Source organism: Pectinophora gossypiella, chromosome 15, assembly GCF_024362695.1.
Source record: "Pectinophora gossypiella chromosome 15, ilPecGoss1.1, whole genome shotgun sequence".
NCBI lineage: Eukaryota > Metazoa > Arthropoda > Insecta > Lepidoptera > Gelechiidae > Pectinophora > Pectinophora gossypiella.
Genome location: NC_065418.1, coordinates 10,892,383 through 10,919,805, shown reverse-complemented (window position 1 = coordinate 10,919,805; position 27,423 = coordinate 10,892,383). Strand labels below are relative to the sequence as shown.

General features: G+C 37.8%; 2 protein-coding genes across 3 annotated transcripts; one reads left to right on the top strand and one right to left on the bottom strand.

The window, feature by feature from the left end:
- Positions 1 to 80: 80 nt before the first annotated feature.
- Positions 81 to 27,289, top strand: LOC126373348 (ninjurin-A-like). Of its 2 annotated transcripts, none has more exons than XM_050019490.1 (7): positions 81 to 447; positions 20,740 to 20,833; positions 21,983 to 22,099; positions 23,321 to 23,377; positions 25,637 to 25,701; positions 26,261 to 26,434; positions 26,772 to 27,289. In XM_050019490.1, the coding sequence occupies exons 1-7, from the start codon at positions 310 to 312 to the stop codon at positions 26,973 to 26,975; spliced, it is 849 nt and encodes a 282-aa protein (XP_049875447.1). In that variant the 5' UTR covers positions 81 to 309; the 3' UTR covers positions 26,976 to 27,289. The 2 variants fall into 2 exon arrangements, with proteins under 2 accessions (XP_049875447.1, XP_049875446.1); XM_050019489.1 differs by having other exon boundaries at positions 23,321 to 23,422.
- LOC126373274 (uncharacterized protein K02A2.6-like) lies at positions 7,043 to 11,402 on the bottom strand. The gene is made up of 2 exons (XM_050019352.1): positions 7,245 to 11,402; positions 7,043 to 7,166 (listed from the first exon to the last, which is right to left on the bottom strand). The coding sequence occupies exons 1-2, from the start codon at positions 11,227 to 11,229 to the stop codon at positions 7,135 to 7,137; spliced, it is 4,017 nt and encodes a 1,338-aa protein (XP_049875309.1). The 5' UTR covers positions 11,230 to 11,402; the 3' UTR covers positions 7,043 to 7,134.
- Positions 27,290 to 27,423: the final 134 nt, after the last annotated feature.

Here is a 27,423-nt window from a genome sequence, read left to right as displayed (position 1 = left end):
TAGGAGATATTTTTAGAGATCAACTCATTAACCACTGTGTGGGCATAATGTTGATTTGTTGAGTTCAGTATTGTCGCGAACACGACTGGACATACACGCACAGTCCGCCTTTTTTAAAAAGTTTTTTAAATTATTTATCGATCGGTGTGCGTTCTTTTTTAAACACCTGAGTTTAAAATAAAAATAAAGCTGTGAAAACTTTTTAAAATAAACTCTACTAAAGTTACAAAAACTTTTTTTGTTACCGGAAGTGAAAAATATACTTTTATTAGGTTTTTTTAAGTGCAACTTCTATAATAAATATTTACAATGGAGCCTGTAGCCAATCAGGGGTCAAAGCCCGTAGATTTGAACGATGTAGAGATGATTGGAAGTCCAAATCATGCAAAACCTACTGGGCCTGACGTACACATGATTGCGAATGAGAAGAATCATAGCATAGAAACGGTGAGTTACTTGTACAGCTTTTTGAATCACTGAATAAATAGATACTAAAGTACATAGAATAAGTACTTCCTTAGAATGGGTACTTAGATAGATCCTATCTGTTATAATCATTATCATAACTTTTAATTTGTAAGTACATCAATTATTATAAGTACCTATTTGAATTTTGACAAAAAAAATAATCAACTTTTTTTAAATACCTAAGATTCCTCCATATTTATTTGGAGACTGGTGATGAAGCATTTACACAATATTTATCCACTTTGAGTTCTGTCATCTACGTAACTCTGTGGGAGTCTTCGAACAAAAAAAGATATTATGCAAAAAATAAAGCTAGGCACCTACCTGCCTACTTAATAAGTATATGACTAGTCGTTTGAATTATAATATTGCTTATTTCTCTATTCTGTGGTAGCTGTGTAATGGAGTAGGTCCCTACGCTTCATATTCCTTCCTATGAGTTAGGAACCACCTTCGAGCTCTTACCGCAGGTTTTAAGTGAGGTTACCTATTTTATAAGATAACCTAACTATTGAAAACAATTGGGTAGTTTCATAAGGACCCCGATACCGACCCCGCCGGCGTGGTCGACGATTTCGAGGGTCGATTAATTCTTTCAAATATTTTTCCTCTCAGACGACGCCCTGAGCTGAGGTTCGCGCCCAACTGGGCACCCTCAGGCCTGTTGTCTTAAACGTTGTAAAGAGTGAGAGCCTTCAGCGCTCTCCAGTTGTCCAGCCAAGTAGTTAATGCCGTCTGAGGCAAATCTACAATAATTCACGTCAAAAAATAAGAGGTAGTTTCCTAAGTGAAAGAAAAATTATGAAATTCTGATTACTAAATAAAGACCAGATCTAAAGGTGTCAGAAAAAGTTTTTCTATGACGTCACAGGTTGCATTTCATACACATAGTAATTTCATCTTTTGAGGTTCAGTAAAAAGTAACTGATTTGACTAAATAGTTGGAAACTAGCCTATTATAAGTAAGTACCTATTTTATGTTCTTATTCTCTTCTCTTGTGTGGGTTGTCTAGATCATTGTCAGACCTCATCAACCCTGGTGTCAGGGTTACTATTGAGCCGCCAAAGCTCCCTGACATGGCTCATGTAACTACATTATACTATTTACTCGGTCTCCGTGGTCCAGTGGTTGAGCGTTGTGCTTACGATCCGGAGGTCCCGGGTTCGAATCCCAGTGGGGACAAATCACAAAAATCACTTTGTGATCCTTAGTTTGGTTAGGACATTACAGGGTGATCACCTGATTGTGCAAAAAGTAAAAAGCCGTTGGTCCCGGTTATTACTTACTGATGTAAGTACGTAGTCGTTACATGAGTCATGTCAGGGGCCTATTGCGGCTCAGTAATAACCCTGAAACCAGGGTTGCTAATTCACCTCACAATCCACACGATAGAAGAATATTATTCACTTAAGAACTTAAGAAGAAGCACTTAAGGATCATCATACTTTCGAACAGTGGGTGATCAGCTTGCAACGTCCTAACAAAACTACCGATCACACAGTTTTTTTTTGTGATATAATAATGTTCTCATCGGGATTCGAACCCGGGATCTCTGGGTCGTTAGCTCAACGCCCAACTACTGGACCACAGAGGAATTTGTGTTAAGTTAGATAATGTTATGTATGAACTTTTTACTTTCTCATCGTGATATTTAATTTACATATAAAAGCTCTTATGATAAAGTCGGATAGTATAGGTGCTAATAATGAGTCTTCTTCTATCGTGTGGGTTGTGAGGTGGATTACCACCCTCATCAACCCAGTAATGAGCGTGGATTGAAGATTAGTGTTGCCCTCTGGCCAAATACTGAACCCTTCCCTTTTTTCGGTGGACTGAGGCACCCATGTACAATTATATTTAGAATTCATTTTATTTTTTTAATTGTGTAAGAAAGTGTAGATGTATGTCCGAAATAAACGTTTTTATTATTATTGTTCTTATACATATACCATATAGTAATAGGTATAATATCAAGATAAGGTCATCATTAAGTCAGTGACCTCTGAAGACAGCAATAAATATTCCGTACCTACACTATGAGTGTGTAGTGTATACTTCCTTGATAAACCAACCAGTCAGTAGACACCGCAGTGTTACTTTATCGCACGTTATTGCACACAAGACATTTACAAGAAAAACTTATTCTAAGTTGGACAAAGGCGGCCTTATCGCTGGGTGATCTCTTCCAGACAACCTTAAAAACTAAAAACAGACATTTTTGAAACGTCAACAAGTTACTGCTGATGGTAATAATTGTAGACAGTCAGGTAGTCATAACTCACTCTTATTTATTTGTACACAATAGAACACAGAAAGAAACACACAAAGAAATCAGACAGTACAGGTAAGCTTATCTCTAAAAAAAAGAGATTTCTTCCAGCTGACCTACGTGATAAGGAGACATGCAGTGTATAATACTACAGATAGACATAGGTACCTACATACGCGTACAAATCTTATGAAATTACAAGAACAATTATACTTAGTAATATAAAGACAAAAAATAATAATAAGTACAATAAAAATATAAACAATAAATTTAAGTATAATAAGTGTAATAATAAGTCTTATATCTTCGAGAGAATAGAGATTGGGGTGGAGCCACGCAACCACGGAATAGAAGAAGGACGATGGAAAGGCGCTATCGCGCATTTTGTATGAGAACCGCTGTCGCCGGATCGTACCTACTCTCTTTCACTACTACTCCTGGCAAACAGATAACTACGTTTTAGTACTACTGCTTTTCAAATTCCATAGCCAATTTACCGGCTATGTATATATTAATGTGATAGACTGCAATTTTACCATTACTTTTTTTAATACTGCATACAAATGTATTTTTTATATAAATAGCCAATCATACTAAGATTTTAAGCTTTTCTATGATAAGGATCTCCTTGCATCATAGTCGATACTTGATTTTTTACCCTGCAGGTTATAGTGCACAAGACGACCTAATATACACACATTATGATTTGATTTTCTTCAACAAAGCCTCCATTTCTTTCAAATTGCAATCCGGGTTTTGCACCAACCCGCATTGGAGCAGCGTGGTGGAGCATGCTCCATACCCCCTCCGGTTGATTGAAGGGAGGCCTGTGCCCAGCAGTGGGACGTATATAGGCTGTTTATGTATGTGATGCATCAATTTTTTACCTGGATGAGACTAGCTTATCTAAGTATTGCGAGTTTTTCTTAACTAAAACACATCCGAAAGATTATTCAAAAAGGCGATTAATACATTTTGTTCCTCTAAAAGCGACGATATGCAAATATGATATATAAATAAGTAGATGGGCATTTCTACGGAAGGGTCTATTTTTTCTCAATTCGGTGCCGAAATTGAAATTAGGCTTTTATGAATATTTTAATAACAAATATTGAACTATATTTCATCTTGAATCTAATGATGCAATTGGGACCAGATTTGGTGAAGTGGTTTATGAGAAAAGTTAATCACCGAATTGGGCAACCACCGAATTGAGAAAATGAAACACCGAATTGAGAAGCGGCTCAGCGAATTGAGAAAATGAATCACGGAATTGAGAAATAAGCCAGCGAATTTAGAAATGCTGTCAGTTATTATAGAAATAATGCAATGAATGACCAATAATGATGTGGTATGGACATCTGATGAAGAGGAATGGAAGTCATATTAGATGATATATGGTGAGTATGAATGTGCATGGACATAGGGGGTAGGAGACGACCGAAAAAGGTGTGGATTGGATTGCGTGAGGACGGATATGTGTATGAAAGGTGTATTAAGATGACGAAAGACAAACAAATGAATATCGTAAAAAATAGGAAACTTTTCCCCACGAAGGGTAGACAATGATATATTTCATGTCTTGCCTAGGCTTGACCATGTGAGATTACACCTTCCTCACTTCCCTTTGACATGCGTAGTTCTAAGCGTTAATCTCCCTTGCGTTCGTCTAGTAGAGGTATCAGCGTTGGTGGAGGAAATACCCAAGCTAGGTCGAAGTCCCATGTTTTGCTGAATGTATCTATGAAAATAGCACCTTTGCCTCTCGCATCTCCCACATAAATTGGAACTACTTTCGAATGAGAAGTTGCGAAAAGGTCTATCTGAAGAATTCCCCACTTTTTGAATAGAAAGTTCGTCACTCGATCCGACAGATGCCAGTCCGCTAGAGATTTCTGCCGCGAGAGGCTGTCGGCAATCTCGTTAAAAACACCCAGAATGTAATAAGCAAAAATTTCTATTCTGTTCCTTTGAGCAAGTTCCAGAAGTTTTGCTACTAGGTCTGTTAAGAGACTGGAACTTGTTCCTCCCTGATTCCTTACATAGGACACAACCGTTTTGTTGTCGGACTGAATAATGACTCGTCGTTCTCGTAGTTGGGGTAACGTCATCTGAAATGCTCGATATACTGCATACAGCTCTGCGATTTATATGCCACAAGGTTTGGCTCTTCTCCCAAACTCCGCTGATTAGAGACTCGTTGACATGAGCACCCCATCCCCACCCCATCGTGTGGTGTTTGACGAGTTAAACTTCTTTAAGCAAGGGTTAACTCAAAAGGTGTGAAAGACGAATAACGAATCTGCTTTTATGCTAGTTCACCCAACCTCAAGCACTTGATTCCCTCAAGGATCTTGTTCCTTAGTCATGGAAGCGAAATCAAAATCTTCTACTTACATCTTCTTCAGGTAATAGATCCGGAGCTTTCCAGGTATTTCGTTGGATTTCGTTGTATCCTCCTCAAGACATCCTTCGTGCGAACGACATTCATCGTCTGAAGTATTATCGAGCCTCTTTAAGATGTTGGAAAGCATGTCCTTCATCTCACTAAAGTTCTGTTCTAATTTATCGACCCTGGACAATTTCTTTGACTTCGATGATGAGGACCGAACTGTAGATAGATCGTCTATATCTTCGCTAAGTATCTGCTAGCTCCTTAGAGACGCATCCTTACGGCTTAAAAACAGTGGTTTTAATTCAGCGAGTGAAACCACTATCAGCTCATTTAGAACAGCTGATCCTTTGATCCTTGAACTGATTGAAGGTGGGCCAATTATGAGACCTACACAAAAGGGCCATCCCAGTATTTTAATTTCTAAAGCTAGGCCTTCTCCGGTAGGTCTTCTCCGGGAGGGATGTACATTATGAGCAAAATGCTCTTGCAAGCTCGACTGTCGGGAGAGCGAATCTAATTTTGTTCAGAACAAGCGGGTACAAGTTTGGGCCTAAGAGGTCTTGTCTCGTGTGAGGAATGACTTTCCACTGGAGCCATCCCTCCGGCAAATACGTTCTGGCCAACTGCTTTATTCGCTCTAAATTTTGATTGAATTATTACATCTAATACTAATAATGTTCTCAGAATAATAATAACCTAACCCTCTCCCTAACCTACTCCTTCGGGGTAACAGGCGTGATGCCATTTGTTATGTAAACAATATCAAATCTCAATTCGGTGCAAGTAATTCTCAATTCGATGCCCCATTTTCCAGGGAATTGAGACCCATCGAATTGAGAAAATATCACATTTCATCAATTATCTAGTAAAGTTATCAATTAAATCAATTAATACAAAACATACAGTCAGATATCACCTAAATACTTAATTAATTTAGCACATATATTATTAAATATTTAATAAACAAAATTAATATCAACCACCGATTTTAGAATTGACACTACCCCAAAAATAACGAACGATTTCGACCCTTCGAAAAACCCTCCTCTATGCAGCAGTCCGCCCATCCACACATCTTGGGCACTCGGGCGCACCTGGCTCTCCACGGGAACCGGGTAGTGATGATAGTACTGCGCGTAGTTAGTGATGTAAGTTGACAAAACTTAATTTCACCGAATTGAGACACATGCTGGCTTCAAAATTAAAATATGTTATTGTGCTAAAACTAAAGAGTTCACAATAAACACAATTACGTATTTAGCTTTATTAACTATCCCTTGTTCTGTGAACGTTGGAATTATGTTCTGGAAACTAGTATTTTAAAAGTTATGTAGCAATAACGAGTCAATTCTGGAATGGCATTTTAAGCCAAATTCTGCCCGTTTTCAAACTTCAGGATTTTTTTTTGACGCTTTTATAAAACTTTACGGTCTTCTAAATTACTCTCCACCAAGCCAAGAGTCCTATAAATACGTGAGTATTTTTTCCAAGTACGTAATTAGATGCTACAGGTACTTTTTTCACTGGAATCACTCAATCGGCCCTTCCCGTAGAAATGCCCAGATACTTGATATAAATTATTAAATAGGTACCTTACTTCGTTTACGAGCTAAATCTGCCCCGTGCGTGACATAGGTACCTAGACTTACGTCACGAAACAATAATAAGTGATACTTACCTAAGTAGATTCCATTATGTACGGCACAAATACAATAATATTTTGTCGTTCACTTGCTATTATATTGTTATGTTTAAATAAAAGATAATTGTAATCACATAGGTAGTCAGACCTCTTTTATTTAGATAACCTCCAATCTAATCAAATGTAATGACAATGACAGATAGTGTTGCCAATCTTCACATACAACATCCTTCCTCCTAACATTTTCTGATAACTTGTCATTAAACAAAAGAACAACTTACTTAATTTAAATAGTAATCGTTTAGATAACTAGGTTTCTTAATCAATCGACCAGTAGTTTACAATAATAAATGTAAATGTTAATTTAAATAGTAATCGTTTAGATAACTAGGTTTCTTAATCAATCAACCAGTAGTTTGCAATAATAAATGTAAATGTTAATTTAAATAGTAATCGTTTAGATAACTAGGTTTCTTAATCAATCGACCAGACCTAGTCTGCCCTACTAAATCTCTATTTTCTTGCACCATTTGAGAGCCTTCTAAATTCAAATTATCTTCTACTCTTTCAGACCTATTTAACACATCCTCCTCGATTTTTTGATTTCTGTCCGTTAAATCATCATATACCAACACTCTTTCCTTGAACTTCCCACCTTTAATGATCATTTTCCTATTTCTTGTAATAATATTTCCATTTTCTGTCTTTATCTGATACGATCTAGGTCCTACTCCATTTCCTATTATTATTCCACTAGAAAGTGGTTTTTTATTTGTCTCATCCTGTATCTTCACTACATCCCCCTTTTCCAAATCTGATAATTTCCTAGATCCCTGATCATAATATATTTTTTGATTTTTCTGCCTTTTTTCTAACTCTTGTCTATACATTTTCTCTTCATTTATAGTGGCACTACTATTGTTGTAAGTAAAACTTGGAATAATAGTTCTTACATTCCTGTTAAACAGTAACTCTGTGGGGGTTTTACCATTTCCCAAAATGGGAGTGTTTCTGTAAATTAACAGCCCTAAATAGATATCTTTTTGGTCATAAATTAGCTTCTTTAATGTCCTTTTAACTGTCTGTATATAGCGCTCTGCTAACCCATTGCCTTGGTGATGTTTTGGACTAACTATCTTATGTTCAAAGTTCCAACCAGCACTGAAATTTTTGAAATCCTGACAAGTATACTGTGTACCTGAATCTGAATACAATATATTTGGAATACCATGTACTGAAAATATTTCTTTCAGATTATCAATAACACAACCTGCTGACAAGTTATCTAACTTTTTGATCTCAACAAACTTACTGTATGCATCTACTGTGATAATGTGAGGTACTCGGTACAAAAAAAATATATCAGTTGACAGAATTTGCCATGCTTTATATGGAATCTCCTTTTCAATCATTGGCTCTTTCCTATTTTGGTTCTGAAAAGATTTACATGCATCACAGTTAGTTACTAAATCCTCAATTTCTTTAGACATGTTAGGCCAAAATAAGGTTTTCCTGGCCAATTGTTTACACTTTTCTGTCCCTAAATGAGCATAATGAACCTTTTCCAGTACTTCCTTCCTTTTCTTTTGTGGTATAACGATTTGATTTCCTTTCATTAACAAACCCTGACATTCTCCTAGCTCATCCCTATAATTATAGAAAATCTTTGCTTCACTACTGACCCTGTCTTTATTTTCTGGCCAACCTTCTCTCACATATTTGATTACTGAAATTAATTCTCTATCTTTAGACGTTTCTTCTATTAATTCTTGTAACTTCTGGTCTGTAATGTTGTACCCATTTATAATCATAGCTACATGAGCTTCAATGTCTATGTTATAAGACTTAGAATCATCATCAAGGTAAGATCTACTGAGATGATCTGCAACTAATAACTCTTTGCCCGGCTTGTATTTTATTTCAAATGTATAAGGTTGTAATGCAAGTCTAATTCTCTGCAACCTAGTTGGACTCTTGTTCAATGGTTTGGCAAAAATTGAAACCAGCGGTTTATGATCAGTTTCAACTGTGAATACATGACCATACAGGTACTGATGAAATTTAGTACATCCATACAATATAGCTAGACTTTCTTTCTCAATTTGACTATATAACTTTTCCGTGCCAGTCATAGCCCTAGAACCATATGCAACAGGCTGCCCATTTTGCAATATAACAGCACCCAGACCATTTTTAGATGCATCAACACTAAGTGTGATTTTTTTATCTAAACAGAAATATGCTAATACAGGAGGTTCACTAATCTTTCTCTTTATTAAATCATAAGCTTGTTTTTGCCTACTCGCCCACACAAAAGGAATATCTTTTTTAGTTAATTCTCTTAAAGGAGCTGACAATTCTGAGAAATTTGGAATAAATCTTGAGATATAATTTATCATACCCAAAAATCTTAGAAGTTCCTTTTGTGTTTCAGGTTCTTTCATGTCTAATATAGCTTTAACTCTGTTTTCATCTAGTTTTATACCTTTTTCTGTTAACATGTGTCCTAGAAACCTAACCTCACTCTTCATGAAATTGCATTTATTTTTGTTAAACTTTATACCTGCTTCTTGTGCTCTCTGCAAAACTTTCTCTAAAATCTCTTTATGTTCCTGCTCAGTTTCAGAATGAATAAGAATGTCATCAATATAAGTTTCTACACCCTTTATGTCTTTGAAAACATCTGAGTAAATTCTATGAAACACTTCTGGACTGGACGACAAACCAAACGGCAATCTATTATAATGATAACGGCCAAAAGGTGTATTGAATGTGGTCAGTTCTTTAGATTCATCATCTAATGGTAACATAAAGAATGCTTTACTTGCATCAAGTGTGGTAAACATTTTACTACCATGCAATCTAGATGTCAACTCCTGTAAAGTAGGAATTTGAATCTGTTCACGTTTTATTTGCGAATTAAGATACTGAGGATCTAAACACACTCTAATAGTGGCATCCGGCTTCATTACAATCACTAAACTGCTCACAAAATCTGTGGGTTTATCAATTTTACTTATTACTCCCGATTTTTCTAAATTACTCAATTCAATTTTCAGTTTCTGTAACAATTTGAATGGTACATGTCTACTTGGTTCCACTTTACCTTTCCAGTCATCTTTCAAAGTTATTTTATATTTTTGATTTTTAATTTTTCCTAATCCTTCAAAAACTTCTTTGTATTGAGTTGTCAGACTCTCAACAGTGTTAACTACACTTACATATACTCTTTGCACCAAATTAAAATTTTCTAAAGTACTTAACCCCAAAATAGGAACAAAATTACCCTCGCATATTTGAAAATTTATAAACTTTGTAGTTTGCCCTATTTGACATTGTAAAGTAACTTGTCCAGCTGTTTTAATTGATTCTCCACTATATGTTGAGAGTTTCATTTTACTTTTTTCAAATCTATTGATACCTAGAATATGGCATAAATGTTTTGGTAATACATTGCATTGTGCCCCAGTGTCTAGTTTAAAATTAATTTCTTTTTCCACATCAATGAATTTTACTGGTTGAGACCAGTCCTTGCTGCCTGAAATATGATTTATAAATACAGAATTTAGAACAGTTTCCTCCTCTTCTTCACAACTTCTTTGTAGCCTGTCTTCCCACTCTTCTCTGTTCACTAGACGAATATTATTACGACTGAATCCTGACTTGCACATTCTAGCAAAATGTCCCATCTTCTTACACTTCAAACACTGTTTTCCATATGCTGGGCAGTTTCTTATTTGGTGATTATAGCCACAATTCTGACACATAATTTTTGGTCTATTGAAGAATGTCCTATTTTGTCCTGTACTTGTGCTAGGTCCACTGTTTTCTTCTGTATTTGTAGTCTTTGTATCTCTGCTTGTAGTAGTTCTTTGTATCCTGTCCACTCTTTCACCTTTTTCCTCTATTTCTCTGATTCTCTCTGTTGCCAACTCTGCTGCTTTACATATATTTATAGCTTTTGTCAATGTTAAATCCGATTCTCTCAAAAGACGATCTTGTAATCTGCTATCCCCAATTCCTGTCACTATCCTGTCTCTAATCATTCTATCATTAAGGGTCCCAAATTCACATTCCTTAGCTAATTTTCTCAACTCAGTAACATAATCATCAAATGTCTCCCCTCTCCGTTGGTCTCTAGTAAAAAACACATGGGATGATACACTTTCATTTTTTAGTGGGATAAAATGTTCATCAAACTTTTTCACTACCGCTACATAGTTTTTTGCCTCATCCTTAGGAAACTCAAAGGTTTGAAAAATATCCTGGCATTGAGGTCCCATCACATGAAGTAAAAGTGCAACTTGCACTTCACTCTCCATATTATTCGCACCCGCGGCAATTCTATATACTTCAAATCTGTTTTTAAACTTTTTATATTCCTCCGCAGTCAGTTTATGTAGCGGTTCTGGGGGTTTTAAGCCCGGAATTCCTGACAACCTCGATTCCGCCATGGCTTCTTTTTATTTCGAAAAACACTGATAAATATTAGTTGTCCTCTCATCAATACTTCCTGAATTTATCTTAAAATACATTACGCAGCGCCATGTTATGTTTAAATAAAAGATAATTGTAATCACATAGGTAGTCAGACCTCTTTTATTTAGATAACCTCCAATCTAATCAAATGTAATGACAATGACAGATAGTGTTGCCAATCTTCACATACAACATATATATACCTAGTTCATAAAATCATGACTGTAATCTAATTCAATGAGGTGGGCAATGCCACAAGATTGGTGATAGGAATAGAGGGCAAAAATCCTAATGAGGGCCTTTCTAGACTAGGTTTCCCAAACAAAATAGAAATGGCGCTTTACGGTCACGAGTACTACTAATATGTCATCATCATCAGCCCATTAACGTCCCCACTGCTGGGGCACGGGCCTTCCCTATGGATGGATAGGGAGATCGGGCCGGGATTGATGGTTATTAACGTGCCTTCCGAAGCACGGAGGAGTACGAGATGAATTTTTTTTTGTGGTCACCCATCCTATGACCGGCCTTTGCGAAAGTTGCTTAACTTCAACAATCGCAGACCGAGCGCGTTTACCGCTGTGCCACCGCAAAGACATACTAATATGTATACACTTTGAAACCAAGTCACATTAACTTTTTTGACAAATTATACCGTAAGTCTCATTAAATGTCCAATAATATGATAGTGCGAGAGGGTTCAAAGTGGGTACTTGATATTGCTCATGACTGTACAGAGTTGCCTTCGTTTACCCTTCTCAGTTCATGTATAACAGACATAAGCATCTTTTATCTTTGTCTTTTGCGTATAAATGATGTAGATGCAAGTACGTATGGGTATTAGTGACATCGTAACGAATACTGAGGGGGGTGATTCGGACCATGATTATGAGTTGATATCAAGTGAAAATTCCCGTCGGAAAATTCATGTTTGTTATTGTGTTTTGTAAAATAATTTTCAGTTGCATACTTTTGCGTCGGAAAATTCCACTTGATATCAACTCAGAATCATGGTCTGAATCATTGCTCAGTTTTCATTACAATGTCACTAACACCCTGTATATAACAATTTCGCCAATAGCCAATCATTACTGCACGTCTGCACCTTACAATTTCATGATCAGGTGGTCGTTTCAGTTGGTTTCTCGACAGATATTCGCTACTTTCTCGATGCTGTGTATCACACATGGCCAGAGAAATCTCTACGTTTATATGCAATACGCATTTCTAATGGGCACGCAACTTCAGATCTTTATACAAGGGTATAACCTAAATGAAGAAGAACGATCGAAGAATGATTGATTGAATGATGATTGATGAGTGATTTATGGGTGAAGAGAGTTTTGGAGTAGGTATTAGTATACTTATTAACCCAGATAACCGAGAAATGTGTTTTCGATTCAGAGGTATGTAACCTGTAATTGGGCTGGCTTTCCCTTTGGGTTGGAAGGTCAGATAGGCAGTCGCTTCTTGGACCTGTCAAATCTTCAGGTTATATGTATATTATTATAGATTACGGTAGAGAGACTGATGATGATTATAGGATAATAGTTTAGGTTGTCGAAATCACTTTGTGAGACTATCCATTTTTTGGCGAGGACATTGCAGGTTGACCTGATTTTCCGAAAAAGTAGATGATGATTCTGGGCTCTTAGTCCAAGCACCTCCACCAACTTGCACTGAAGCGTGGTGAAGTAGCTATGCTCCATACCCCCTCTGGTTGATTGAGAGGAGGCCTATCCCCACCAGTAATTCCCAGTCGCCACCGTATGGATTGCCCCCAGGTGGCAATCGAGAATAAAATTTGCACCAATTCCCAGTTTCTACCTGGCGGTGACTGGGAACCTATTGCCCCCTTCCAAGTCGGCCGCCAGGCAGCAACTGGGAATTGGTGCAAATTTTATTCCCGGTTGCCACCTGGGGACAATCCATACGGTGGCGACTGGGAATAGCTGGTCTCCACCAGTGGGACGTATTTAATGCTGTTAATGTTTATGTAACTATTATAGTTATTCAATTCTTATCGTGTGGGTTGTGAGGTGGAATACTAGCCTCATCAACCTGGTGTCCGGGTTATTTATTATATCAAGACAGAAGTTGTAGAGGAAACAGATCAAACACTGATATATACCTATAAAAGTTAACTAGATAGAATCTAAAATCTAAGAAAATAATTTTTCGCCATTTCCAGAACAGTGCCTATTATCGCGTATCGGGTTTTGATTATACATCTATTGTTTCCAAGTTGCGTTCGCTATTGCTGAACTATTCTAAGTTATTTAGGTAAGTACGTAATGTAACCTTGACAATGATTCGTCATTATTTTCGACTGCCCACGGTGTTACCTACCTATTTACCTGTAGTAGACAACAACGCAGAATGCTACACCGACAAGAGTGTGGCTCTTTAATTATGCTGATCTTTCTTCTCGTCGTTTCGATGGCATTCAGATTTTTTCAGTTCAGTATTTTGCCACCCAGACAGCATTTTCGGCTTTATTTATCGCTTCTCCCGCTTATAGGTATCAGGGCACGCTGGGAAAGACGTCACGTGAGCCATAGTCTTATGCTGATTAAGTCCATAGTTAAATATACATACATACATAAACTCAAGCCTATTTCCCAGCAGGGTAAGCAGAGACTATGGAATCCATTTGCTTCTTCTTCTTACGTGTGGGTTGTGAGGTGGAATACCAACCTCACCAACGGTGTCAGGGTTATTATTGATCCGCCAAAGGCCCCTGACATGACTCGTGTAACGACTACATACCTACTTATATCAGTAAGTAGTAACCGGGACCAACGGCTTAACGTGCCTTCCGAAGCACGGATCATCTTACTTTCGGACAATCAGGTGATCCGCCTGAAATGTCCTAACCAAACTAGGGATCACAAAGTGATTTCATTTCACTTGCTTCGATCCTGACACACTTCTTCTGCTTCCTCCACATTCATCAATCGTTTCATTCAGACCGTAAACCTTTTCTAAGGACATCTCCAATTTGGACAACTTACGTCCATTTAGGTACATAGGTAAATTACTTAAAAATCCAATAAGTAATTCGAACGATACCAGGTGAATGATGATCTACCTGTTACTTTCTAACGAAATAACTAGCTATCGTCACAAAAGATGTGAAAAGTTATCGTTCTGCGATTATAATATTTCAATGGTGCAGGTCGTTGACCGCTGGCTACAGCCAACACGTCGACTCAACTGTTTAGCATAAATACGTAATGTGTACAAAAGCGTGTAAGTACTGACAGCTCTATTGTAGTGTATCATTTTCAACCATTGATCTATTAGATCCATGTTTCAAACTACGAGCATTTCAAGGTAACACAGTAATCAAGGTTGCGCTTCTATGCTGGACCAGGTTACGAAATATTTACTTAGAAGCCATTGCGTTTTATTACGCTACTTTTAGACAGAATACCTACGTCAGCGTAACAAAGTTTTACATGAGATAACATAAGTTTCCTTATACATACATAAACATAAATAGCCTATATACGTCCCACTGCTGGGCACAGGCCTCCTCTCAATCAACCGGAGGGGGTATGGAGCATACTCCACCACGCTGCTCCACTGCGGGTTGGTGGAGGTGTTTTTACGGCTAATAGCCGGGACCAACGGCTTAACGTGCCCTCCGAAGCACGGAATCAACTTACTTTTTCGGACAATCAGGTGATTCAAGCCTGAAAAGTCCAAACAAAGGACAGTCTCACAAAGTGATTTCGACAATGTCCCCATCGGGAATCGAACCCGGACCTCCAGATCGTGAGCCTAACGCTCTTACCACTAGACCACGGAGGCTGTTACTAAATGAATATACAAATGTTAAAAATGTGTCTAGTAAAAACATTGACAACAATCGCCATCTAAATGGTCACTAATATTGCATAGCAGGCGAAGAATGGATGTACGGTAACGAGAATTAATATGTATACACTTTGATACCATGTCACATTAAATTTTTGGACAAATTGAACTGTAAGTCTCACTAAATGTCAAATATGTTAGTGCGACAGAGTCCTAAAGTGGGTACATTATATTGCTCATGACTGTAATACTTTACACCTTTACCTACCTGCCCCAAATCGAGGTAAGCAGACTCCGTGCAAATGGGATAACACTAGGAAGTCATATATACATACATAAACTCGGCCCGTAATCCGTAATGGAGTGTACAGAGCTACACGAAATCAAAGACAACTTACAGCCACTGTTGATGCGGAGAAGGAAGTTCATGACTTATAAAGTGAACCATAATCTGGAGTTAAAACATCTAAGAATTCATTTACATTAGCCATTATTCTATTTACGTAGTAAAGTTAACATACTCATTGACCCGGAGATGTACTACCGAGCTATAATATTATATTGACTGAGTAGATTCTATACGTATACATTGACCGAATGAATCACAGTTCTTCCTGTCTCTATGACCACATGCAGACCAAGTAAATTCCATTCCTTTGACCGTTTAGTTGCAATAATTACGTACTTAATTTGAAATTATAACTAAGTACGTATGAAAATTATTAACTTAAGTATTAATTGCATTGCACCTAACACTAAATTTTAAAAAGCCGCTTGCGTGGTTTTCACTTTTGGGTGACGATAGTGACCACCACGCAAGCGATTCAACGTTTGGTATGCAAACTAAGTATTTGCTTAATTACCTATAAACAAATTATCGGCCTCCATTGTCCAGTGATTTGAGCGTTGGGTTTACGATCCGGGAGTCCCGGGTTCAAATCCCGGTGGGGACGTATCACAAAAATCACTTTGTGATCCCTGGTTTGGTTAGGGCATTACAGGATGATCACCTGATTGTCCGAAAGTAAGATGATCCGTGCTTCGGAAGACACGTTAAGCTGTTGGTCTCAGTTACATGAGCCATATCAGGGGCCTTTAGCGGCTCCATAGTAATCCTGGCACCAGGGTTGATGGAGTTGATAATCACCTCAAAACCCACACGATAGAAGTAGAAGAACAAATTATCAGAACGAACCACCAAACAATTATTTAATTAAGTAAATATTATTCCACCAAAGCATGTAGGTTAAGACAACACTGATGACCACAAAATGAGTCTGATTGCTTAACCTTGACCTCGAAGGTGGTATGATTGTTCCTCATTGACAATTGACATACTTACCTACTATTAGGTTTAAATGCCGGGTGTTAGTGACATCGTAACGAATACTAAGGGGGATGATTCAGACCATGATTCTGAGTTGATATCAATACAGAATTGAAAATAATTAAAAATAAAGTAAAATAAAATCATGAATTTTTGAGTATTCGTTACGATGTCACTAACACACTATATATTTTTGTAACACTTGACATCCTTAATTATATTGGTAATTTGGCTTTTAAAGTGCTTTTAAACATAAGGTATCCCTACTTATTGCTTGTTGCACACAGAACCGGAACTCTTGTCAAGTATTAAATATTTGAGGCAAATCTACAATAAGTCACTTTTTTTTTTTTTTTTTATTGCATTTGTTATAGCAGAGAAAATATAGGTCGTACTGGTTAATACGTATATTTCGTAGTGACAGTTTTTGCTAATACAATGCACATATTTTTTAAATCCGCCACGTTAAATCTATTATATTACGGTTTTAAAGCGATGAAGAATAATATACAGCTATACAGCGTTGACTTAAAGGTCTTATGGTGCTAAACATCGCTTTTAAACAGCTCTATAACAACCATTATAACTCGAATCTCCGGCTATTTCGACTACATTGTAGCGCTATGAGCTGTATAAATTGTGTATAATTTGTTTTTGACACTACAAGAGCTTTATTATATCCGGATATAGAACCTCTCTATTACTTACTAATGGAGCTAAAGCCGTTTTGAAAAAATATGTACTTACAGCTTGTTATAGCGCTTGTGTGCTAGTTGGGAAAAGTACATACATAAGTCAATATACTTAAAAACATTGGTGTTCTTATTGTAGATTACAACAAAGAGTTTTAACAAAGTCACGTAAAAAAAATAACCTGAAAAATCTACACTTCCTCTAAGTGAGTTTTCTTACATCAAATCGCAAACAGAATTCCGTGCTCGCGGTTGAAGAGTTTTAATGTACCTACCTACTTACACTATCGTTACCTAGAAATACATTGTGTAATAAATAATAACAAAGATGCATTACCATACACCACATACACATGCTCTTGAACTGCTCTGATGTTAACCAGATGTGACTGAATACCGAGTAAATTAAAAAAGTACTTTTAACGACTGTTATATCCTCCTGCCCAGATTAACAGATACAATAGTTACCTAAAGGTTGCCCGGAAGAGATTGCTGCCCTAGCAATAAGGCCGCCTGTTGTACTACCTATCTAATTATAATACGTAATGTATTTTTAATATGATTCAAGAGCAATAAAGAGTTTTTGTATTTGTAAAAGTTAAACAATGTGGTTTGGATGTTATTTATTTTTTAAAATCCGAGATAGTCCTGTTCGGAGAACGCGTGACCTACATCATAGTGTCACGGGTTCGAGTCTCGGCTCGGGCTCTAACCTAAATTCATGTTTGGATCCTTAATCACGTGGTTTCAGGATAATGTGTTCGGTTAATAACACCCTCATGCACCTCCATGGTCCTTTTTAATTATGTATCCACGAGGGGGTACGCAGAGGTGTACAGTCATGAGCAATATAATGTACCCACTTTAGGACTCTGTCGCACTTACATATTTGACATTAGTGAGACTTACAGTTCAATTTGTCAAAAAAGTGAATGTGACATGGTACCAAAGTGTATACATATTAATGCTCGTGACCGTACAGGGGATTAAAAAGGTCACATCGAAACCGCTTTAAGCGATAAGGTCGCCATTTGCCATGTACTTAATTAAGAGACTTTTTGTAATTATTTCTTTTTATTTTGGTGCAATAAAGTGTATTTGTATTGTATTGTATTGTATCGAAACAATTCATCTAAAAAGCAAATTTGCAATTTGACATTTGCGCATGTGAAATGGTAAAAAAAAAGTATTAAAATTTTTAGATGAATTGCTTCGATGTTGCCTTTTTAACCCTCCTCGTCAGCTATGTTTAACTCCCATGTAGGTAATAGGGAGTGAGTCTATATTTATTAACCGCGCACAAATAATAATAATAATAATAATAAGAGCGGGGCGTTAGAGCTATACGCTCGCAGGGTGGAAGTGAAAGATGCATAAGTCGCGAGTTGGTGAGGCGGGTAAACCGCCGCCTCGCAGAAAGCGGGGTACACCTCTCGACACCCTGAGCTGCTCACAACCATGTTGCTGCCTTGCCGTCCAGTCGCGTCGGCTAGATAGGTGGCCCATCCAGTGAGTGGCGAGTCACCGCCTGCTCATTTATCCATGTTTACCAACATTGGTCGAGCAGGCGCCATAGTCCCCCATAGCTCCAATATCCCGGTCCACTAACCCCCAACCCAATAGCCCAGTTCCCTTTGTTCCCATAATTTGCAATAGTCCTACACGAACCGGGGATTGTCTTTGGGTGCACTCCCATAGTGCATACAGGGATAATCGCCGGTTGGAGTCACACCACATTTAGATTAAACTGTCTTAAGGGGCCTCTACGTGTTGGCTTCGGCCCCACGCACGCCTTCCAAAAGTCCGGGCCTCCATAGGCCCGAGATATGAAAAAGACATACAATAATAATAAAACACTTTATTGCACACAAATTCACAAATCTTGGAAACCACGTGATATATTTTACGGCCTACGAGGTTCATCATTATCCATTCCATTATCCACACCAGGCTGAGGAAACGACACGGTACAACTGTACAAGAAACTCTCCAATTCATTTCTTGATGGATGGCTTTAATGTGATCACAAAAAGAAACTTCTCACTCATTAGCAGATATGTTTTATAGCAATGTCAAATGCCATTTATCATTGTTAGCTTTGGCTTCGGCTTTTGTCAACATTACCTATTAAATTAAAATTTCAATTGACACAATGAAGAATGTGGAGGAAGCAAGAGAAGTGTGTCAGGAACGAAGCAAATGGAATTCTATAGTCTCTGCTTACCCCGGTGGGAAATAAGTGTGAAAATGTATGTATATATGTACAATGACTTGCTGTCTATCAACCACAGGACAAGGCTGTGTTTGTGGGTCGAGTGGGTACCTATAAATCTGGAATATTTCAAAAAGTATGACTCACTTTGGGAAATCCCGCGATCCTGACCTAGGTAAATATTTTAGAATGACATTACAGTATTTTTAAACAGACTTTAATTGAATTAATTATTCAAGGTAATTTGCTTCTGACCAACATATGAATAATAGTAACGAACATAATAATACTTCTACATGCGTGTCGACCGTCTTTTGTCTTTTGAGACCACAAGCATGTGGCACATTTTCCATCCCGGCCCCCAAGTAACTAAATTCCACCATTGGGATTTCACATCATTTCACATCTTAGGAGTTAAAAGGCCTTATTGGAGCAATTCATCTAAGAAAGCAATATTGCTATTCGACATTTGTTGACATTGCGCACTTACAAAATATCAGGTTGCAAATTGCAATTTTTGATGAATAGCTTCAATACGGCCTTTTTAACTCCTTCCCGACTTTTTAACCCCCTGAATGAAAATAAACACGACGATGACACTTCTGCATACATATGTGTCGACCATGTTTTGTCTTTTGAGATCCCGAAAATGTCGGGATTTCGCGGGATTGATATTTCCAATCCCGCGGGATCTAGAATTTGCGATCTCGAGTCGGGATTGCATTCCCTACTCACAACCTCAGATCGTTTAGGTACCTAGTCCTAGAGTGTACTTTACAAAAATGGTCGATCAATACAACTATACTTTAACACCATCCTGGTATCTACATATACCCAGCAGCCAAAACGGGATAACTCACAACCACATCGTCCACAGAACGTCCTCTTTTAACAGGAAATAATTAGTCACTGAAATGTCGACCTTGCTAGGCCTGAACCCAAGGCAATTTATCAGGAATTGCAATGACAATGTGCATCGGCAATAAAGTTGTAATATCAACGTCGAACGGCTTGACCGTCATAACTTTTACGTCATCTTGTAGTTTTTATTTTTTATCCCAATTTTTCAAAAACTACAAATTAGGTAACCAAACAGAAGATTATTTGTCCGAAACAGAAGATTATTGTTTTTTTATCTCTGTGTAATCTTGGAAGTTTGAACAAGGATAAGGTTCTGGAAGCACTAGATTACGTGGTGCCTAATACTTATTTTGAACCTCAAATAAATTTTTGAAAATCGAACAAACAAGAGGGGTGTTATACAGAAAGGGCTGCCATCCTACCCTTGAACCCTAAAGGCAAACTAGCCAATAACCTAGTAGCTGGCCAGAAAGCGTAGCCAAGGTACATGCTAGGTGTCTGGGTCAAAGATAAATGATAAAATGATAATCGCATTCCTTGTTTCCTATTTTACCGATTTCTATTATTTCAGTTCAACGACAAGTCAGGCGTGGACGAGGTGGAGACAGTCCCTACACAGCCTCTTCTGGAACCTGATAAAGAACCACAAAAGCCACCACTTGCTGGTAAGTCCTTCACCATATCTACTATCCTACGCATCCTCGCGCATCTTCAGACCTGGTGTAGTTGCAGACACCCATGGCCCAACCTGTCCCCAGGTCATGACACCCAAAAACCACCCTCCTTGGAACTGTTTATGCCCTCTAAGTGGGAGGGTGGTAATAAACCAGGCGGCCCCTTGTGGATCCTACCATCGCTGGTGAGAGCGTTCAGCTTCAGATTTTCTGAAGTGATGACGCGGAATAGTCAATAGACGCACGAGCCAGCAGCCAGCGTTCGCCCCATCGGGCATTTTCCCGATCTGCCCTATTGGTAATAGCCAATCGCGGTCTGCTTAAGTGGTATGACTCGTGCTACGTTTTTTTCGATTCTACCAATCTACCTGAAAGTAGCGTCAAGACATTTTATGTAATAATTAACTCAATACCTAAAAGTCATGGTTGGCTTGTCAAAACAAAAGATTTCTACACGTATGAAATCCTAGAATTCGATATCATTGTTACGAAACGAGGGCAAGAATGAATGGAAGAATTTCATTAAATTACTATTCGTTGACAGCAATACACCGTGACTTCGCATCACAAATTGTTTTGTTTCGTCATTCTATGACCATCTATGACTACATAATAAATACGTCCGAATGTTTAGCTACTTGTGTACTAAGATCTCTTCGTCACCGGGTGAGAGCCCTCAGTGTCCCCATTTGTACGGCCAAGTAGTAATGCCATTTGCAGCAAATATACAATAAGTCGCGTCAAAAATATTCAAGTGTCATTATAAACAAAGGTGAAATCGTAAATCGAATGGACCTTCGTGGGCATAGCAAAAGTAGGAGAGGGGAGAGTATAGTCTTAGCTGAGCCACACCCCGGACACTTCATACAAACTACCTCGTTTTACACAGACTCTACACATTGACAATATAGAAAGGAAGAAAGAAAAAAGAAGAAGAAGAGAAGAGAGATTATCGTACATGCGGTTCTGTGTGTGACGTGACGTCTGATACCATATGATTCAAGTCTAAACTATGTTCGAGGGGGGGGGGGGGGGGTGAGGTAAACCTAGATCAGACGCTGGTGGGGAGCCGAGAGTGGAAACATTCCCGAGAAAGGCACATCACTGCTTATACAGGCTGTTTTTTTTATTTGGTCATAGGTCCAGAGAGTGACGACTTGGAAGGAGACGAGAAGGCGGGTGACAACAAGACCCTGATATCCGGCATCGATGACGGACTCCTGGACCCAGAGAAGAAGCCTGATGGAATCCATGGAGGTAAGGCTTTTCCATGGGTCTGTAAGTTGTAAGTTGCGGTGAAGTCAGGGATATCCCCATTTGGTCGTGGTCCGGCCAAGTAGTTAATGTCATAAAAACGTCAAGTCAGGTACAGTAATTCGCTCCGATAATTAATACGGAGCCGTGGTAGCCCAGTTGGTAAAACGCTTGCCCCTTTGAGGTCGCTCGCAGCTTCGAATCCAACACAGGTCTAAACCGATGATTGTCCAATTTGTTTTCGAATTCATGTTTGGATCATAAATTATTATCACGTGCTCAGCGGTAAAGGAAACCTACATTCCCAAGAAATGTATTTTCGGGGGTATGTGACCTAACCTGTATTGGGCTGGTTTTCCCTTCGCGGGTTGGAAGGTTGGACAAGCAGCCGCTTTGTAAATTAGCGGTTACAGACGTGAATTTAGGTGTATGTAGTTTCACCTAAATTATCAACCTACGCAAGCCACATCCTGTCCAAAATGATATACAAATAAACATTTTATAAATGGGCTATCTTATCATGGTTGACCTGAAACATTTGCGTTCCGATATTTTGTGGTAAGGTAGAACATTGAATAACTTGTTTATTAATGTTGCTTATAAGACCATATACGACTGAGCGAATAAATCCATAACAAGGATTTAAAGGTTGAAAAGATAGGTAAGTAGTTAAAATAAATAACGTAATTTTTTGCAACCGTAAAAATCACATTTCATCAATACTTATTTATTTACTTAACGCGTTTAGCTTTTAACGTTTCTCCAAGCCATCAAGTTTTGTTTAATTAATAACTACGTTAAAGTAGCAAATGGACGTACTTTATTGTACGTGTTCATCGAGTTTCGTGTTAATTCATCATCTCCTGCGTTATCCCGTTTTTCACGGGGTCCGCTTACCTAACTTGTAGATTTGACAGGTTTTTTACGGAAGCGACTGCCTGTCTGACCTTCTAACCCGCGAAGGGAAATCCAGCCCAATACAGGTTAGGTCACATACCTCCGAAACGCAAAAAAGTGAAATTATTAAATCCGAGTATTAGGAATAAAAAGAAATATTGTTTTACAGTGGATGGTATTGCGTAGTTATTATAAAGTTTTGAATTCTTAATGTTCCAAATTCAAATTTAAAATTAAATTAAACTCTTGTTTTATTCGATGATTTGTGTCTATAATTTAGGTTTTATTTTTTTCCTAAGAAGTTAATATTTTTTTTATCTTTTTCAGGCAACCCGGATGACCCAGAGAAGGAGCTGGTTGGCGACGGCGCCACCACCGAGGACGGTAAATGGTGGCAGCATGTGGACGAACTAGACTACCCTACTTTCGGTTGGCACTTGTACTGTAATATACACACTCGCAATTTGGTGGTGGGATGAGGATTCAAAGGTCTCTGCACTCAAAGGCGATACCGGAAACGGTTCGGACGCACTTCAGACCCGCCGGCGCCGTAAGCGACAATCGGCAGTTTGTGTGAAACCACACCAGTAAAGCTAACATACGCATTGGGATAAAATTATCGATCGATTCAATAGTTTGTTCTTTGCCTAACATGCGTGAAACGTGATTTTATTCATATTTTAACAGAACGATATGACTTATTTGGGTTCACATATTAGCATCTATCGACAAAACGACATAATTATATCGTCAGAATCGATAAAATGACCGTGACAAAATTTTATCACGTTGGGCATGTTAGCCCTACAGGACGGGTTTGCGTGAACGGGTACATAGTACCTTACTTACTCACATACAAATTTGAAGTTTACCGGATGAGAGCCCTCAGCACTCCTCATTGCCCCCGCAGTTTGCAGCAAATCCACAATTATAGAACGTTACCTCTAAAAATTCCCGCCCCCGGAAAGTTCCTGCTGATGCGACCTCTGAGTGCGTTGACCTTATAAAACAAAAACCTACATTATCGAACACACTATACACACATGCACACTATGTGGGCCTAAAAGAGTATTAATTCTTATTCTATGCCTAAAGTTTAAAATAAAGATATTTTTGTAAAGGCTTCCCTCTGGAGTTTGCTTTTAATAATTAGTTTTTGAAATCCTCATTCTATCAACACGTTTTAAAAGCATGCTCATTGATTTCATGATTCTATTTACGGTATTGGCTGCATGAAGCACGGGTTATTTCCTTCGTTTTTGGCAAAATAAATAAGACGCATCTCTCATCTCTTTCGCACTATATCTCTGTCTGTTGTCATTCTAATCATGTTATATCTCTTGGACTATAATAATCTGTGAGTTATACCCCCAAACTAACAATGAGGGACCCTCCAGGCAAGTTACCTAAAAACAATATAGATGGCGATACATTTTTAACGTGATAATTACTTGTTTTCTCATTGGTCGGATACATAATTAATATTTAAAAATATAATCTAATGGCAGAAGCGTACAAAATATTAATTGTTGCTTGATATTTGGATCGGATATGGTAATTATGTTGCTTGTCGTTACCTCAAGTAAAAATCACGGAAAAGACTTCACTTCGAATGTTTTTTTCTAGTTACAGCCCACGTAAGTGTACTTAATCTCATTTTATTAATTGAAAGAAATGGAAGTTATGTTTAAGAAATAACATATCATAATGTGATTTTTCTTGGTTTTCTCTATAAGACGACGTCATAATGGGTTTTTTATTCAGACTATCACTGTCATTCCTATTCATTAATTGCTCAAAACGCCATAATGAGCGGTCCGAACCATAGAGGTATAATAGAATCTGGATAAGACCTGTGTAATGAAACTGAACGATTTTGATTTCATTTTAAACACAATAGGTTATGAAATGCCTATTGTTGTGTTAAATAACTTTGTGGGCCCTAATTTGGTTTGGACATCACAGGCTTATCACCTGTTGTCCGAAAGAAAGATAATCCGTGCGATGTAAGTAAGTCGTTACATGATCCACGTCAGGGGAATTTGGCGGCTCAATAGTACCTACCAGGGTTGATGAGATTGGTACTCCACCTCATAATCCACACGATAGAAGAAGAAGAAGCCTATTGTTTAAATTTAGATTCGAATTTTGAACTTAAGAATTTTAAATTTAGATTTCATTAACTGTTCCAGTAACTTTAGTATTTTTAATGCGTTTTCGAAATGGCTGACCATATCAATGAGCGCAGTTACAGAGACTTTATCAAAAGAAAATGTCAGAACAATTGTTTTACTTCTTAGAAAAGATAAGAAAGACTCGCTTACATAATAAATGAACATACCTACATAAGATTATACTGATTAATTACTTACCTATTAGTCGTAAATTATTTGTTGAATACATCATTATAACCACGCATGCACTTCTATGGTGCAATTGCTAAGACATCAACCACCAAATCAGAGGACCCGGGTTCGATTCCCGCGCGGTCGGGTTTAAAATAGGAAAACTGTCTGTCTTATAAGGTCTGGGTGTTGTACTACTTATAATAATGGAGTAGCGTGGTGGAGTATGCTCCCTACCCATGCCCGTGGTATGCAGAATTAATTAATTATTAATTAAGTAATTATTCTCATTTTTCAGATGGCACAAATGGCATATCGTCACGGGCACACTTCGACGATCGACCGCAATCACCGATGATTGGGGTAATGATGATTTATTGATACCTATCTAAGCTTCTAGGAATGCCCGTAGCCACACAGTCTGATCGCCAGTGTAAACTCAATCTCACTCAAATAAGCAATAATAAACAATTATTTTGTATCATTTAGGTACCTAGTTAAAAATTATATTGTATTTATACTAAACATAAAAACGGTACTCATAAAATACCTACAAAATAAAATTTTAAAACAAAATGGCGCGAATCACATTTTCTGAACTGAAATGATTCCTTTACCTTTTTGAACTATTTTTGCTGCGAAAAACTTTCCTCTATGTGTATTTTTGGCACTATTTCATGTACTTGTTTCTACTGATGCTTGGAGTTCTACGGATCTATTTAACAATACTGTACGGTCACGAGTACTAATATGTTGACTTAGAAACCATGTCACATTAACTTTTTTGACAAATTAAACCGTAAGTCTCATTAAATATCAAATATGATAGTGCGACAGGGTTCTAAAGTAAGTACATGTCCTCATGACTGTACTACCTAGGAATAAGTACATGTTTGTTCTTTACCTGGAATTTTCCTTGCAGTCAATCCCCGACGTGAACACGTACCAGCAGAAGAAGAACTTGGCTCAAGGGATGATGGACCTGGCGCTACTCTCAGCCAACGCCAACCAGCTGCGATACGTACTCGAGTCTTCAGCGTCGCATCCATACTACTACTCCAGTCTTACCTTCATTTCTCTTAGTATAATTCTACAGGTAAGGCATAGACCTTGTATAACAAATAGGAAATAAAAAATATAACGTCAATGTGCAATGTCTGTGTAAAATGAGGATTTTTGTATGAAATGATCGTTTTACACGGACCCGTTTTCCGGGTTGTCATTATCATCATCAATTAAGAGCCACGCTCTTGTCGGTGCAGCATTTTCCATGCAACTTTTTAGGGAAAAATAGGGCAATGGTTTCCCTCTTGCCTTCCGCCAGCAGTACTCTGTCTGACGCAAGTGTGATGGCGCCCAGAGTAGTCTATTACAAAGCCATACTAGGATTTCCGGGGTGTGGTTATGTTAAAACTAAATCTTCTCCTTTCCAGATCGGCGTGGGCATAGGCCTAATAATGAACAGCCGCTACAATGTCAAGGACGAAAAGGACATCTGCAAAGCAGACAAGATTAACAACATGACTGTCTTGGGCGTCTTCCTCATCACAATCACCAATGTTTTCATCACCTCCTTCAGTGTAGCCACACCTAATTCTACAACAACTGCTGTACAGACTACGGACGGGTCGGGATAGTCACAAGTTTAAAAAACCAATGGATAAATCTTATTTAGCGTCTGGTAAATGAAAAAAGAAAAAAAAAAGCTTTTTATTTTACTTTATGTTGTCTAGCCAGATTTTTATTTAAATAAAATTAAAATCTATTTTGTTTACCAGACTCAATTAATATTTATTGTTTTAAGCATAATATTATGATAGGTAGTGTTAAATTAGTATAATTCGTGTCGAAAGCCAACTTTACTGACCGGAAGTGGACTAAAGCAACACGGGCTTCCGGCGGATTCGAAGGAAGTAGTCATTGTCAAGATAATGCAAGAATTTATAATTTAATTTAATCTGCACAGTAACTGTCATCTTGTCTGTTATCATTAATCAGTCACTAACTTAAGTCAGTTTTGTGTATCTAGTTATAAAAAAAATAGGTAATAGTTTATGTAAAGTATTTATACTATAGTAACATATT

Bases quoted from the DNA above. Each gene is read 5' to 3' on its own strand.
- LOC126373348 (XM_050019489.1), top strand. From the start codon at position 310: ATGGAGCCTGTAGCCAATCAGGGGTCAAAGCCCGTAGATTTGAACGAT. The intron at 22,100-23,320 runs GTAAGGCTTTTC...TATCTTTTTCAG, and splicing joins GCCTGATGGAATCCATGGAG to GCAACCCGGATGACCCAGAG. The intron at 25,702-26,260 runs GTAATGATGATT...TTTTCCTTGCAG, and splicing joins CGCAATCACCGATGATTGGG to TCAATCCCCGACGTGAACAC.
- LOC126373274 (XM_050019352.1), bottom strand. From the start codon at position 11,229: ATGGCGGAATCGAGGTTGTCAGGAATTCCGGGCTTAAAACCCCCAGAA. The intron at 7,167-7,244 runs CTAGTTATCTAA...TGATTAAGAAAC, and splicing joins TGGTCGATTGATTAAGAAAC to CTAGTTATCTAAACGATTAC.